The sequence below is a fragment of the Staurois parvus genome, unplaced genomic scaffold, assembly GCF_062004578.1.
Source record: "Staurois parvus isolate SC_StPar_1 unplaced genomic scaffold, SC_StPar_1.0 ptg000437l, whole genome shotgun sequence".
NCBI classification, from domain to species: Eukaryota; Metazoa; Chordata; class Amphibia; order Anura; family Ranidae; genus Staurois; species Staurois parvus.
This window is the reverse complement of record NW_028318233.1, coordinates 2,041,841-2,059,511: the sequence shown is the minus strand read 5'-3', so window position 1 is coordinate 2,059,511 and position 17,671 is coordinate 2,041,841. Positions and strand designations below refer to the sequence as shown.

General features: G+C 40.8%; 1 protein-coding gene across 1 annotated transcript in view; it reads right to left on the bottom strand.

The window, feature by feature from the left end:
* The window catches only part of LOC149454153 (uncharacterized), a 35,898-nt gene extending 19,857 nt beyond the window's left edge, over window positions 1–16,041 (bottom strand). Inside the window, exons 1-2 of the mRNA XM_089687788.1 lie at window positions 15,954–16,041; window positions 15,807–15,877 (exon numbers count right to left, since the gene is read on the bottom strand). Of these exons, the coding sequence (XP_089543914.1) occupies window positions 15,807–15,877; window positions 15,954–16,041 (159 nt within the window). The remainder of the gene's footprint in view (window positions 1–15,806; window positions 15,878–15,953) is intronic.
* Window positions 16,042–17,671: the final 1,630 nt, after the last annotated feature.

Below are 17,671 nucleotides of genomic sequence, written 5' to 3'. Positions count from 1 at the left end.
GCAGGGTAAAAAATGACGGACGCCCATGAAAATTGGGCTTAAGCCCATAAATATGCGCCCAAGCCCAATAGTGAATCAGGGCCCAACTGTCTGCAGAGTCAATAGCTAAAGACCTCCAAACTTCGTGTGGCATTCATGTTAGCTCAGCAACAGTGCATAGAAAGCCCCATGGAATGGGTTTTATGGCCGAGCAGCTGCATCCAAGCCTCACATCACCAAGTGCAATGCAAAGCGTAGGGTGCAGTGGTGTAAAGCACGCCACCACTGGACTCTAGAGCAGTGGGGATGTGTTCTCTGGAGTAATGAATCCCGCTTCTCTGTCTGGCAATCCGATGGACATGTCTGGGTTTGGTGTTTGCTAGGAGAACGGTACTTGCCTGACTGCATTGTACCAAGTGTAAAGTTTGGTGGTGGGCAGATCATGGTGTGGGGTTGTTTTTCAGGGGTTGGGCTTGGCCTCTTAGTTCCAGTGAAGGGAACTCTTAAGGTGTCAGCATACCAAGACATTTTGGACAATTTCATGCTCCCAACTTTGTTGAAACAGTTTGGGGATGTCCCCTTCCTGTTACTGCATGACTGCACACCAGTGCACAAAGCAAGGTCCATAAAAACATGGATGAGCGAGTTTGGGTTCGAAGAACTTGACTGGCCTGTACCTGATAGAAAACATACCTGCAATGACTCCTCCCTCATTTCCACCCCCTCACCTAATGCATTCATATGTACACACATTTTAGGTACTACTGGTTCATTGAATTTCTTTTAATATCTCACTGTATAACCATCTGGTCCAGGACTCCTCCCTGCCACTGTGCTCTTCAATACCACTTGAATTTCTTCCTGCGTTATTAGCCCCTCCAAATTTACTAAACTTTCTTCTCCCAATCTCAGTAATCTCGCTTCCTTTAAATATATTTCCTTTTTTCTAATACTTTCTGCCCCCTCCTCTTTTAGATTTATGGAATGCACTAGCAAAATCAGTGGTTGAATATGCCATTTCTCTGGAGTCATCTTTCATTTTCTCTATAAAATTCCTTGATTCTTTTTTCTTATCGTTCTCATTAAATATTTTCCTGGTCTATTCCCCCACTGATAACTTTCTTTTGCCATCCTGTTAAACGTTTCTTGTTCCAGTAATTAATTTAGCTAATCTCTTTTTTGGATTATTTTCTGTTCTATACTATGACAGAGGATCAGATACTTATTTCCCTCATGAACATGCAAATCAGTGCATAATGTGGTAGACATGCATTTATTTTTTTTTTGCTGCTATTCTGTCTCTCAGTGTTACAATACACCTACCATTCGATTTTTAGACTGATCATTTCTTTGTGAGTGGGCAAACATTCAAACTTAGCAGGGGATCAAATACATATCTCCTTCACTGTATATATATATATATATATATATATGTGTGTGTATATGTATATATATATATATATGTGTGTGTGTGTGTATATGTGTATATATATATTTTTTTATATATATATATATATATATATATATTGAAGATATTGAAACACATAATATTCATTCTTGGACAGGCCAGTGATAAGACCACTTTACACATCAAAAGAACTCCTTGCTATGTTAATTTTATGTAAGGTCACCTTGGTATTTGGGGAATAGCCTGTTCTAATTAGACATTTCAAAGGGTACATTGTTTACATGTTTAATCCCTTGCCTACAGGGCACTTATACCCCCTTCCTGCCCAGGCCAGTTTTCAGCTTTCAGTGCTGTCGCACTTTGAATGACAATTGAGCGGTCATGCAAGACTGTACCCATATGAAATTTTTATCAATTTTTTGAGACAGATAGAGCTTTCTTTTGGTGGTATGTAATCACCTCTGGGTTTTTTTATTTTTTGCTAAACAAACCAAAAATAACTGAAAAATTTGAAAAAAAAAGTTTTTTTCTTAGTTTTTGTTATAAAACTTTGTAAATAAGTGATTTTTCTCCTTCACCGATGAGCGCTAATGAGGCTGAAGTGATGGGCACTGACAGGCTGCACTGATGGGCACTGATAGGTGGCACTGATGGGCACTGATGAGGAGGCACTAGTAGGTAGCACTGATGGGCATTGACAGGCATCACTGATGGGTACTGAAAGGCAGCACTCATATATGGCACTGTTAGGTGGCACTGACTGGCACTGTTAGGCAGCACTGACGCGCACTGATAGGCAGCACTGACACACACTGATAGGCGGCACTGATAGGCAGCACTGATAGGTGGCACTGACTGGCATTGATAGGTGGCACTGACTGGCACTGATAGGTGACACTGAAAGGCAGCTCAGATGGGCATGATATGTGGCATTGATGTGGCACTGATGGGCACTGGCAGGTGGCATTGATGGACACTGACAGGTGACACTGCTGGGGCTACACTGGTCATCAGGGCAAACTGATCATCAGTGCCCTGATGATCAGTGTACACGTCCCATCTGAGGAATGTGTGACAGCTCGTGAGAATAGAAATTCTGATAACCGGCATTTCCTTATTTACATGCGACCAGCTGTGATTGGACACTGCTGATCACATGACCGAGCCAACATCTTCGGGTCTTTCCATTGATCGGTGATCCGCTGTGTCCAAGGGACACAGCACACTACCGATCGCCACGCTGCATGCTCCTGGAGCTGCTCACGGGCGGTTAGAGTGGGAGGACGTCATATGACGTCCTCCCAGAACGAGAGAACCGCCTTGCGCCCGTCATTACCTTATATGACCGGTGGGAGGCAGTTAAGGATGATAAAGAATGTGATTTGACAATACAAGAAGTATTTATTGATGGTAATTAGACTTGAGGGGGTATTATATGGTGAAAGGATGACTTGATTACCTGGCAAACACTATAGTGACCTTAATTGTTATCTATAGTAATGACAAGTGAAATCTTTTTCATGTAAGAGCAAAAGTGTTTTGTCAGTCAATCAGGAACCCCTCCAGTAAACTGTATTTCTAGGGAAATTATTTTGGCTGGGAGAGGAACTTCTTCCTTTCATTAATATTGAAGCACAGGTATAGATCATAACTTGCATTATTGCAAGCATGGAAGCTACCTAGGTGCATATTATAGATTGGACATATACTGGACGGTGTATTATCTCGATGTTTGATATGAACTATCATTGTAATATTTACAAGTATGGATTTCTGTCATCTGTTGCAAATATCTGTATCCGAATAAAAGCATCTCTCTGGAAAAGAGCTGTTGGACTAGTTGCTGCGGGAAAAGTACATTTTATAAATATGCACACTCGTCATCGTCATCCATCCACATAATTAATAGAAGACAACACCTCTGTACACGTGACGATTTATCCATCCAGGGATCCATACCAAAATTAAAATCACCTGCCACAATTAGTTTACCCTTCTTAAAATCCAAAAGTTTTCTTAAAATGTTCTCCAGATAAGCTATTGTTTTTTTGTTAGTGCAATCAATATTTGCTAATGTATATTCCATTTCCTTTAATTTTCCTCTCAAGAACAAACATCGGCCTTCAGGATCCACCCACCTGTCCTCAATATAAAATCTTACATTCTTTGCTATACCAATTGCTACTCCTTTAGCACATTTTGTTGGTGAATCTGCATAATACCAAGATGGATAGCTTTTAGAATATAACTTAACATTTGTATCTTGAGATACATGTGTAAGAATGTTACTTCAATAGAACATTGATGTAATTCTCTTAGAATCTTATGCCTCTTAGTTGGAATATTCAATCCTTTTACATTATAGGTCATGAAATTAACCACTTCCCTTCTTTGTATATTATCCTTTCTCTTTCCCTTTTTCTTTCCCCTTCTTCTTTTTCTCTTGTTCTCCCTTCCCTCTTTTACTTCTCTTCTTTTCTTCTCCCTCTTTCCTCTTCAACTTCTAAATTCACCCTGAAAGAAGTACAGATATCTATAATCAGGATCCCTTCCACCTCTCTTAACCTCCCTGGAGGTATTCCTGAACGTAGCTCAGGATAAAGTTTCAGCACCACAATCGGTAACCCCAAGCTACACTCGGGAATACCTTGCAGTGCTGCTCCAGGATCTCTTCTTCACTTACCTTATCCTGCGCTCCTGCGATGTCCTCGCTGCAGTGTCCCCGGCAATGTCCTCCGGCCGATACCGGCATCTGGGCGTAACAGGGACGGAACTAGTGGGAAATTTGAAAATTGTACAGGGATGGAACTGGCGGGAAATTTGAAAATTGTAGAAGTTACAATCACTAAATTCACTAAAATCACATAGTAAAACATTACTGTTTCAAACCATTTCACATACATTTAGATCAAAAGCGGTTTTAGACCAGCTAGAGAACAGCGATAGTAAATTAGAACTACTTGCAGAATTGAGTGATAATGATTCGCGGGGAAATTCGTCATCAAACACTGAAAACAATTTTGCGACTTTGCTCAGTGATGTGCAAACTTGGCGCTCTATTTCAAATTTCAGTGTTTTTGATTTGATTATAATATTGAATTAAAGTTATTATTATTATATTATTATTTTTTATGATTATTTATTAAATTATAATTTATGATTTCGTGTTTCAAATTTTAACATACCCAGAATGTTTACTAGACTCTTGTTCGGCCAGATTTCAGTGAATTATTCCTAAAAATTACAGGCCTACAATAAAAAAAACTACATATTTCCATGCAAAAAAATGTACCGTTTGAGCACAGAAATATGGGCATAATCAGACCGCTAGGGAGGCTACAACCCTTTGGCCCTATTCTTGCCTTTGGAATCGTTTGTGGTCCTAATCCCACTTTCGTTTCCATTTTTAGGGTGGAACTCTGACCATATATGCCTGTCCAAACCCCTAACCCTAATCCTTGGGTCACAAATCCAGTACATGTTAACCTACCATCCACCGCCTAGATTCTATAACTCTCAACCTATTTAGAAGGAAAAAATAAATTCAGGAAGATAGATTATGCTTCTCTTAAATTCATAATTTTCCCCTCCACTCCTCCCCTACATCTCTCATCTTATCTCTGTTACATCATCTTTTTAGGAACTAATTGCCTAATCTACCTTTTTCTATCTCCATATTTTCCTTAAGAGGGAACAGGGGCTTGGACATGGCACCGTCAGGGTGCATGATCTAGGAGCTTCGGAGAACCACCTAGAATAATGAGGAAGGAAATTTAAGATAGGTGAGGAATATCCACCCTACCGTTCCTGAGTGAGCCCCCAGCCTGGAGTGGTGATGTGGAGCAGGCACCAGCGAAAAGAAGGCATTGGTCATTGGGCAGAGGAGAGAGCAGAGGAGAGGTGGATCCTGGCCGAGAATAGAGCTGTGAATGCTGGGAGAGACCACGTGGTCGCCGTGGAGGAATGCTGGGAGATGCCAGCTGGACAGGAGAGGAAGGAGCCAATGTGGGAAGGGCCAGATCTGATAGGGACTCCTGCACCCCACGGAGGTTGACCCCCTCCATCTGGACCACCTTGGACCACCCCAGAAAGGAGGACAGAGAGCCTTTTCAGTGTCTAGCACCCCGGATAACAGCATTCGGTGAAGAGAGGAAGACTGAGAGGAGATGGTACGTGAGGCCCCACGGGAAGAGATGAGTCCAATATAGTTTATATAAATATTGTTAAGGAGTGGAGGTGGTCAGTGACAAATACCATTAAAAGGAAAAAGCAGTTACAGAAGGGGTCAACTAGGGGTCCAGAAAAGACAAGAAGAAGAAAAGAAGAACGGCTGAAAGAGGAAATAGGAGGGGGATTTTTATTTTGCAAATTAGTATTAATATACCTCAGATGAAAAGATAGGAATACCTGCAGGGAAAACACAATTCTAATCTTATTGAAGTTGTGTAAATAACATTTTGCCTGCACTGATAAAGACAGAAGTATTACACCAACGATATGAAGATCAAACCTGTAAAAGGAGGAGGGACTAAAACACCCCAGACAAATATAAGTACAATTTAAAAATATATGCCCCCACATGAGAAAAGTCCAGAGGGTCATACCCTAGAGAGACAACATGGGGTAAGCGGAAGATGGATGACAGAAAATAATACTGGGGAGCAATCCAGAGTGTCATTGGGAGTATCCAATCTGAGCCAAGTGGAAGAAAGCTTAAACATGGAAAATTAACTGGATATTTAAAATATTGAAGAACAGGGAAAAAGTCTAGAAATGCCTACAAAAACAAAATAGCAGAAATATTTGCGAAATTAGAACATACCATAAAGAATGAGATGGTGGTAATACATAAAGACCTGGGGCAGGTATTATCACGGGTGGAAAAAACTGAGGAGAAATTGGATAAACATGTCCAAGTAATAACTAATCTGGAAAGGCAATTGGAAGAAATGCAACAGGAGCAAAAGAAATTGCTATATAAGATGGAAGATATTTAAAATATTGAAGAACAGGGAAAAAGTCTAGAAATGCCTACAAAAACCGAAATAGCAGAAATAGTTGCGAAATTAGAATATACCATAAAGAATGAGATGGTGGTAATACATAAAGACCTGGGGCAAGTATTATCATGAGTGGAAGAAACTGAGGAGAAATTGGATAAACATGTCCAAGTAATAACTAATCTGGAAAGGCAATTGGAAGAAATGTGACAGGAGCAAAAGAAATTGCTATATAAGATGGAAGAGCAAGAGAACAGAGATAGGAGGAACAACTTGAGGATTCGGGGTCTACCAGAGGTACCCCAAGGAGAAGATCTGATGAGGAAAGTGTTTAATCCAATGTTGGACGGATTAGAAATAAAGCAAGTGAAAATCAACAGAGTAGAAAGAGTTGGACAACCCCATGGAGTGGCAAATGAAACCCCTAGAGATGTGATCGTGAGATTACTATGAACATAAGGCAAACATTTGGAAGAGGATAGGAGGGATACCAGTGACAAAATATGAGGAAACAAATCTACAAATCTTTGCAGATATAGCACCAGAAACATTGGCCAGGAGAAGATCCTTGAAACCACTATTGGAGCAGGTGAAAAAACAAAACCTATGATATAGCTGGGGGTTTCCAGCATGTTTAATTGGATGGAAAGACAGACGCTCTGCTAGATTGAGGTTCCCAGAAGAACTACGGGACTTTTGTGAAAGACTGGAATTACGGATAATGGCCATTCCAGGATGGTCAAAAAGGGTGGATGTAGGTTTCTGTAGTTGGAGGTTTTCTATTTATTTTTTCTGTTGATTGAACTAGATGGACTTGTGCCTACCTGACTAACTATGTAGCTATGTAACTATGTGAACAAGGCCTTAATGCAAGGCATCATGACCCTGTTCCCTGGTAGGGTATCGCCACAATTCCCTGCATTTACTGTTTAATGGTGCCTAGAGCGGTGCTGATGTCATAGAGTCATGTACAGTTGAATAAAGGCTGAACAGGAAGAGAGCCAGAACAAAAATAGGTTAAAACTGCTGAGGAAACCTTTAGGATCGGAGCTCTTTAGTGGATGAGGATGAGTACAGACTGACCTCAGGAGATACAAACAGATTACACAAATCCTCCTACATAAGTTGTGCCTGTCTATCGGCAATCTCTTTTTCTTTTCATCCATTCAAACTTATAGTTTGCCTGAAAGTTAAGAAAACAGGGGGCAGAGAACCAAAATTTACACACTACAGAAGTGAGGAGAGCTCTGAAAGCTGATTGAAAGGAAGAGAAAACCCTCCTCCCCACAACTTACAGGAGCAGAGCTGAAGTTTTCAATCTGCTGAAGGTCCCTCCTCTGTCACCATTTTTCTCTTGGTGACAAAAAACTTGTCAGAAGGCAGCACACAGAAATGACACTTAGTGCTTTTACTTAAGACAAGTACACACTATAGAGGGATATGTTTTGCTCATATTTCATATCTGAGGTTTACAACCATTTGAAATGATTGATAATTTTGAAGTTGAAATAAGCAATAGACCTTCATAGCCTTCCATATAACCTACTGCTGCCTGTTTTCAGCTGTTTCAGGCTGAAAATGGCTGTTTACAGGAAAAAAAGTCTATAGTATGTAGAAAATAAGAGTAAATCTGAAATACATTTAGCCCTGACAAGCTCCAGAACAATCTCTATAGTCGTTACAGAAAGTGAATGTAAACAAATCATTAAAAAAAAAAAGGTGATACAATCCTAGTGATCAAGCAGATGTATAGTGTTATTTTGTAGCCTTCACTGAACCATTACAGTGCTGAGCACAAATATCATATTTAAAAGTAATTCTAAATGAGATTGTATTTTTAAACTATATAGTATTTCCTTCAAAATCTAAAATAACATTTTATTATAAATGGAGCCCAAACAACAAAATAAATCTAAGTCATGTTTTCATGAAAACATTGCAGATATTATAATTTGTTAGCATGAAAGCAGCCATCCAAAGTGTTATTGCTGGAAGAATGGAGCATTCTGAGAAGAGATCACAGAAGGTAGTCTGTAAGTGCATGAGTCACTTCCTCGTTATATGGTAATACAATCTTTGTCTATCAGTAATCAGCAACTTTCTCTCTGCAGCAAACACATCTCAGTTATCTGCAAGGTATAATAATGTCAATACAAGGGAAATAAAAAGAAAGACCTGACTGAATTCTACCATAATTAAATAAGCAACTGAATGAGAAGTGTGTGATGGAACCCCATAGCAAACCAAAATGTATATAAAGTCAAAACATTTTTTTTTTTAGCATTGAATGAAGTAAGGAAGGATTAGAACCCCTGTCATGTTTTTACTGTTAATCAGGGCTCTGTTACAGAGATTTCCTCTCATCAATGATGGACAGGAAGTGTAGGGAAAATCTTCAAAAGATATGGGCAAAGTGACAGTGTCTCTCCAACCACTTATCTACCACTGTTCATTTATGAACAGTGAAGTAGTGGACCCTTATTTTTGCAGTACATTTATTATAATAATAATACAGGAATTATATAGTGCCAACAGTTTGCACAGAGCTTTACAAAATAGAGGGAGAAGGTTTGGTTTCAATATAATTCTGTACAAGAGAGATCAGTGGTGATACAAATTGTAATAGCTGTGTAGGATGAGCTGGTGAAGAAAGTAAGAATACAGTTTGTTAGGTAGAGGCAGGATAGGCTTCACTGAAGAGTTTGGTTTTCAGGGGTTGCCTAAAGGTGGATAGAATAGGTGATAGTTAAACAAACTGGGCTAAGGACTTCCAGAGGAGAGGCTATGGAAAAGTCCTGCAGGACAGCGAGGCAGTTACAAGGAAGTTAGAAAGCAGGAGGTCTTTGGAGAAGCGAAGAGGATGGTCTGGTTGGTATTTTGAGACAATGTTGATGGTGTACAGTGTAGTTTGGTCTATATTTATGCATGGCTTTGTATGTTGCTGCTAGTATTTTGAATTCTGTTTGTTTGGTGAGCAAAAGCCAGTGGAGGGATTGGCAGAGAGGAATAGCAGAAAATGAATGGCTGGTTAGGTGGAGGAGTCTGGCAGCAGCTCCATTATGGACTGAAGGGGTGATAGCTTATGTAAAGGTAGGCCAACAAGGAGGGAGTTCTAATGGTCAATGTGAGAAATAACCAGGGAATACATTTCTGTAGTAATTTTATGGTGTTTTTGGATAACAAGGAACTTCACTTGTCCTCTGTATTTTTTTTAAACCTCAATTAACTTTTATCCAGGCTTGTCATCAATATAGATTCTCACCTACCCAGTTGATCCAGTGTAGCCCTGCTGTAATCCTGTGATCAGGTGCAGCAGTCTGGGTCCTGCGCCTCCATCTTGGTACTTCTCATCAGAAGCCAGCTGCCTCTTCCAGGTTCAGGAAGCTTGCCTCCAATGGCGTGTGCAGCTCTTCCCACCAGCCAATGTAATTTCCTTCCCTTGCAGTCTCCTGGAATATGTGACATAGAATTCTAGGAGACTGAGGCAGCAGGAATACATCATTCTCACCTAGGCAAGAATGTTGGTGGTGGGGAGGGCCAAGAATAAAGGTGAAAACAGCATGTGAAAAAACAGTAATCAAGCAAAAAAAAGGTAAAATAGGCACCAAATTAAACTGCACAGGAGGTGGTAGTGCAGGGAGCTATAAGTGATTTGCTGGGTGAAGGTCTGTTTTAAGAAGGGACACTGCAGAAATTACTAACGGATGGCAAGTGCCCCCATTAATGATTATGAACCAAAGTGTTATCAGACAGCTAGGTTCACATACAGAGAGTACAGAGCTGATCCAAATGTCTCTGTTCCATATGATCACTGTCATGACAAATACCAGTGATCACAGATGTGAGTAGTGTGTGTCCATCCCTTCTTCTTACAATGGAGGAAGGAGGAACAAATGAATCAATGAATTATTAATGCATTAGCCCCATATCAGAGTATCAGTGGATTCCTAAGGTTGAGGAATCGCTTTATTAACCTTTCACCCCTCTCTCCCCTCCAGTAAATCTAAGTCCCATCCAATCTCTGTAGATGACCTTCATCCATGTCTACATTTATTGTACCTACTGCCCCTTACCAATCTCCTTATTTTAACCACCTCAATACCAGCATGTTTCTTGATTTCCAAAAATTTTTGACAAAAAATTGGTATCTACTTCCAAAAAAAGGTAATTTGGGGGTTATTGTACTATCCTGGCATGTTTAATTAATATGGTAGAAAAAGTGGCAGGATATAGAAGCTGGACAGCTGGAGTTTTCCAGACTGAATGGGGGCTGCTATTAACAAGACCTGCAAGGAAGTAATAAATATAGAGTGTGCTACTAAAGCATAAAGCATGGTCATAAAAATATAAAATATATGTCAGCAAATGCGGGAACTACAGTATTTTATGAGATCTTTCTTCTACTTCAGCAATTCAGAGAGGATTCTATTATGAGCACTGAGCAGGAGATAAGCCTCTATGGGGAATTACAGTTGTAAAGGCAAGTATCACCTTCAGTGGGAGAAAATACTGGCAGACTTTGGAACAAGTAGCTATCCCTGATCAGTAGGAAGCTGCACTGTTGCAATTGTAAAAGTGTATAGACGCATTATTATGTGACCACTAACTAGTTTTATTTAAAAGGTCTAATCACACTAAATCCTATTACCAAAATGGTATACCTGATTTTCTAGAGGATGCAAGGCTAAAGATATTAATTTTCTAAATGTCTTCATTGTTTTCCTTTAAGGATCAGGTAATTCAATTAAAATACTTTTATTACATTTATTATACACCCTATGTCTTATTTAAGATGGGCAAAATATCTTCTCTTTCTCCAAATGATGATGGAACCTTTTATCATATAGTTTGGGAATGCCCAGTTATACAGCCTTTTATCCTGAAATCATGGACTTCATCATGGAGTTATCTTCTAAAGCTACCCAACATACTGTATGTAATCCAACCAGATGTTTGTTAGGTATCACCAGATTAATAAATTGTAGGCTATGTAGAAATTAGCATAAGAGGCTCATGGATGTCCAACATGGTTTGAAAGGATATGGTCCCCTGGCAATCTAGTATAACTGTAAAATAAAGTTATAGAATGGGCTCATGGGCTGCTATAAAGGATTTCTGTGTGAAATATGTGGTATGAAACTACTGCAACCACCTTATTAGTGTACTCGCCGAAATATTGATATATACAAACAGTGGTGCTCTGTTCCTTTAAATAACCCTAAAATTAAATTTCAAAATTTAATAATGTATACTTGTGTCCGTAAACTAAATATTGAAACATATGAACAACCAACAATAAAGTGCATGTATATACACAAATAGTGCATCAAACATATAAAACATGTGTTATGTGCTCCTTTCCCCCAAATGTCTTTTTATATATGTTTGAATATGAATTGAATTTTGAGATTTAATTTTAGGTTCATTTAAAGGAGCAGTGCACCACTTTTTGCATATTCCATTATACCTGTAGACAGGGCCGGTGCTAGATTATTTTGCGCCCTAGGCAAGACCAGCTACTTGCACCCCCCCAAAAAAAAACAAAATGTGGCAACAAGTAGGGGCATCCTGCCCTATGGATAATACCCTGTATGCAATATGACATATGTGACCAGTATAAAATATATAATACACTACCGATAATAGTGATACTATCTGTCACATACACAGCCAGCATACATTAGACATGACACATTCAGTGGGCAGTAGGGGCTATGGAAGCAGATTAGTGTCCTGGCAGAGGATATGTGGACTTGCTGGGACTTTCACCAGCCTTCCAGGGTTCTCCTTTGCTATGATATCACCAGAGATGGAGGGGCAAATGCCACCAAGTCACTGACAGCTCCAGTCACCTAGCACCAAACCATCAAGGTCATCGAGGTGGCCAGCATGCCCGGAAGTGATTTGTCAGGCAAAGCAGCACTTTGGAGAGGTGACTGTCAGATGGGCAGAGAAGGTGTGTGGATGCTGCTGCCGGGAATTGTGTGCTCAGCAGGTGAGGAGGAGTTGTGTACTGGGAAGGGGATATGGTGCACGCCTCCTCCTCCTCCCACCCAGCTGTCCTTGGACTCCCAGGTACCGGCTCCTCACATGCCAAGCCGCTGCTGACTTCCTGTGCAGCACCCGGTCTGGGCGGCTCCTGCTTTCTCCAGGTTGACCAGCAGAGAGTAAGCCAGCACCCCAGCCCTGTATAGGGTGGCCGCCTTCAGCCCCTCATGTTCCCCAGCCAGGCTAGTAGAGAAACCAGCAGCTGTGGATGCACCCTAGGTGGCAGTGCACCTTATGGAGCTACCTAGTTCGCCTAGTGGTAGCGCTGGCCCTGCCTGTAGAATGATTCTATGCAATATAATTTTGCTAATATGAAGAAATGGTATGACAGTGAATACCAAAATAATGTGCTACTTATAGTTTAGATTTATTGCTAATAATAAGCACTTACACAAATCAAGTGTGGCATTAGCGATCACCCCTCCAATCTTTGCACAGCACTGTGCACTTTTGTGTTCAGATATAAAAGTAGCCCCTGGGTTTATATTTAGATGCAAAAAGTAAAACGTAGCCATTTTTTCTTGTTCTTACATGTGCAAACGTTTTTCAGTATGAGAACCTGCTGCCATTCTGCTGCAGAAATATAAGCATGGAACCATAAAAAGAAATGTTAGCTCACAGTTAGTCTGTAGCATGCAGATCTCTGCTCCTATGTGTCTGCTTCTTTCCTCTCAGTCTCTCTCCCAGTTTCTTCCAGGTTGTTTCTCAATGCAGGTAAATGCACCCTTTCCTGTCCAGGTGTTTTTTGTGTCTACTTGGGATTCCAGACACTCCTCCAAGCTCTCTCTGTAGGTTCAAAAAAAAAATGGTGTTTCTCCTTGTGTAGTATATTGTAGCTAGGTGCTCTGCCAGCTGTGTGACACTCTTTGTCACCCTCAGGAGGAAGAGCAGGCTTATCGCTCAGTGCCCTTTCACCTCCTTTACCCCCTCCCACCACCACCGATGCACAGAGACAGAGGGATGCATCTAACTTTTTCTCTCTCCACCCGCCAACTGGCATACTACAGAGTGGGCTGTATGAGATCCTGCTGCTCTCCTATTCTCCCACTTGCCCCACCTCAATTCTGGCAGCAACAGCAGGCCACCAATCAGCTGCAAGGAACTTATAATGATGCAGCGGCTCATCCCCCCCTTCCATCTGGGTGATGCAAGCACACTGGATCCTGGGAACCAAAGTGCTATGGAGGCACTGTGCTGTGGAGGTGGATGGGCTCTGAACTAAGATTCCCTCCATCCAGAGAAGGAGATAAGGATTTTTTCCAGACAAATCTGCAAAGATCAGGACAGACAATATGAGAAACCAGTGTGTATCAGCCTATTTCTGTGAATACCTACACAGAGAGCCGAGCCTGAAATATGGGGAGCAGAGCTGGGTATCCTTGCTGTGTCAATAGAGCCAGAGGACAGACCTGGTGAGGACCAGAGGAGAAACTGAGCTGCGTCTTGAGACCAGAGTTGGGGAGAGCGATTGCTGTGTGTAACAGCATCAGTGAAAACCTGATTGGTTAGGACCTAATTTTGAGGACTGAGTCTTTTGTGACAGCAGGCCACCAAATGATCTGGACCAGACCTGTTGTGGTGTGGTGTGAGTGGTAAGCAGAACTATCTAGAATAAAATGCCTTGCCTCACACAGTCAAAGCAGCCCATGAGCCATCAATTGCACTTAAAGAGACAGCTTCATGTTCACTACCTTAAAGAAGGGCCCCAGCGATAGCTAGCTAATATTGACAATTAGTTGGCAGGTACTTTGCAGCCACCTCCAGGGGTACCCTTTTGTTAGGAAAGCATACCCACTATTGGGGCTGTATGCATCATGTGCATATGAGAACCTTTTTGTGTATTAGCTAATGCTGATACTTTTAACCCTGTTTCCATTGGTTAAAGTTTGCTGCATTATAATTAACTGCCATAATATAGGCCAGTGTTTACCCTATTTAGTTCAGTGTCTTTAAACTTCTTCAGTTGCCTGCCTACTGGTTTATGCCTTGTGTTTAACTTGCCTTATTACAATATACTCACTTTATTTAACATTTCGCAGTCTGTGGCCTATTTCCTGAATACTGATATGTTGTGGTGATATACTAATGCTTAAAGTGGAACTACACTGCATCTGAGCAAAAAATGCTATATAATTCATTTTTAATATTCAAAACAAACTCCTCCACATATCCATGTCTCTATGCTTTATTTTGCTAAGAAATAATTTTGAAAAACACCTCCTGGTATTTCTGGCAGTGGATATCTTGAGTAAGGGCAGAATCATTCATGTAGTAGGTACTTCCTGGAATTCATCTGTCATTAGCTCAGGTATTGGCTAAGGTTAGAACAATCCCTTCCCTCCTGAAGACTCCTGGAATGTGTGACATCATTTGCCTAGGCATGGAAACCAGAAAGTACATGAAGGAATGCAAAAAAAAGGTTAAAACAAGTACATATGATATACTTTCCTATCTATTTACTAATGCTAGCAGCATAAGGATTGGAAATAGTCAATGTTCATCAAGAGAGTGAACTTCCGCTTTATGTTACAAAAGTGTAAGCGACCTTCAGTCTATACCAGGTGTGTCAGTGGGGACCGAACTGTTTAACCTCCCTAGCGGTATTCCCGAGTGTAGCTCGGGGTAAAGTTTCAGTACCAAAAGCGGTAACCCCGAGCTACACTCGGGCTTACCATGCAGCGTTGCATAGGGAGTCCCTGCAGCGCTTACCTTGTCCTTCGCTTCCGCTATGCGTCCCCCACAGCGTCCCCGGCCATCTCCTCCGGCCGATGCCGGCATCCGGCTTCCGTGGTCCGATCCCTGTGACGACGGGCGGCAAATTTGAAATTTTTTTTTAAATTATTATTACATAGTAAAACATTGCTGTTTCAAAACATTTCACATACATTTTGTCCCTACTGCTTTGTCCTGTCCCCTGCCTGCATTTTGACTGTTCTTTCGGCCTGGAAACTTAGAAAAGTCCATGGCGTCCAAAAAGCATCCCTTTATGTCAAAAGCGGTTTTAGACCAGCTAGAGAGCAGCGATAGTAAATCAGAACCACTTGCAGCATTGAGTGATAATGATTCGTGGGGAAATTCGTCATCAGACACTGAAAATGATTCTGTGACTTTGCTCAGCGATGTGCGAACTTGGCGCTATATTTCAAATTTCAGTGTTTTTGGTTTGATTATATTATTTAATTAAATTTATTATTATTATATTATTATTTTTTATGATTATTTATTAATTTATAATTTATGATTTTGTGTTTCACGTTTTATCATATCCGGAATGTTTACTAGACAGATTTCAGTGAGTTATTCCTAAATTACATATTTTCATGCAAAAAAATGGTACCGCTTTCAGCACCAAAAATCTGAAATAATCTTACCGCTAGGGAGGTTAAGGAGTCATGGCAGAACAGAGGACGCATCAAACCAAGTGGCTCCTCCGCTGGTAACTCTACAATATAAAAACCAGATAAAACTTATTTAAAAATACACTCACAGGCTGTATATTCTTTCATTCACATACCAACCTGCCCCACTGGGTGTGGCCTTTATCCATTCAGATCCACTGCTGCCAGCTACCACATTGTCACCTTGGATTCCGCATTTAGGTCCCATTCACACCTGAGCATTTTGTGGCTCGAATCTCCAGCAACTCAGGGAGAAAAAAAGCATCTCTATTGTAGTGGTTCACATCTCCACTCCAAAATGCCTGAAGCTCAAAAAAGTTTTGAAGATACTTTGTAGCTCGATTCAGGCAGATTAGTGTGTTTTGGGGCATTTTGAGGTGCACAGAATTGCATTGATGTGCAAAAACAAGCAATATGCCTTTTTTTGCATTGAAATACAACCTGGAAGGAACTGGGAGAGAGACTGAGCACAGAGGCACAGACACACAAGAGCAGAGACCTGCATACTACAGACTAAGGCTCAGTTCACACTATTGGCATTTTGCGAACCATAGCACAGCAGCCCATTCATTTAAATGGGCTGCCTTGCCTTCCAAAACACAAGGAAAAGGTCCCAGAAATTGCAGCCCGTATTGGGATTCATGGCAATTAATGGCACCCGCCTGCAGGTTCCGTATTTGTGTGTGGGTGTTTGCAGCTGAAGGACACAGTGCAGGTCCTACAGTGGCTTCCACCTGCACTAGTGTGAACCAATCCTAACTGTGAGCTAAAATTTCTTTTTATGGTTTCATGCTTGAAAGGTGATTTTACTGTATATTTCTGCAGCTGAATGGCAGCAGCTACGCATAATGAAAAAAGACTGCAAATACAAGGACAAGAAAAAAGTGGTTACTTTTTACAAACATAAACCCAGGGGCTACTTTTGTATCTGAACACAAAAATCAGAATGCACTGTGCTGTAGCACTGCAGGATGAATAACTGTTAAATCTACTTGTTTTTTGTGAGGATAGAATCAGAAATGACTTTGAATATCGGAAAAATCCGAGTACACAAAACAAATGATTGTTAAAGCTGCAGTGTTATCTGCAAAGATAGTGGTTACTTTGCGTATATGAGCATAAAAATCCAAGTGCACAGTGCTGAGCAAAGAGAGGAGGGGTGATTGCTAAAGCCACAATTGTTTTGTATAAGTGCATGTGAATATGGGTCTTTGGGGGGGGGACCCTCGGCAGCAATGATAGCCTGCAACAATAGATAGGATGCAGATGGTGTTGATAAGATAAGGATTTATTGTACACATAGCATAATGCATGTGTAGACCAGAATTAGCATCAGTCTTCTTTTTACAGCAGATTATATATGTTTAGTACATCAAGATAGTAAGTCAACTCTAATTTCCATTGGTCCATTAGCTACTGACCAATCACCATACACATTTCAAATTTATCCAATTACATTAAGGCTCCATGTACACTGCAGCTGATAAAGTCACGTTTAGGAGCTTTTCTGTGTTTTTTTCAGCAGCCCCTGAACTCTCCCTAATGTTTTCCTATGTGTCCATGTACACTATGTCGTTTACAGTCGTTTACAGGAAGTTGAGTTTACAGTTGTTTTTTTTTAACGCACCAAACTTGCGTTCAGGAGTAGATTTGATCAGCGTTTCAAACTCCAAACGCTTGTAAACACGTGTAAATGTGTGTAAATGTGGCTAACCGCGTTTATAAGCATTTGGAAAAAATTTTTAACTCTTCCATTTCCAGATGCTGTCCAGAGCCTTTTTTCATCATGAAAAATGCATGCAAAGTGTTTCCCGGTACTCAAATGGACCTGGTACACC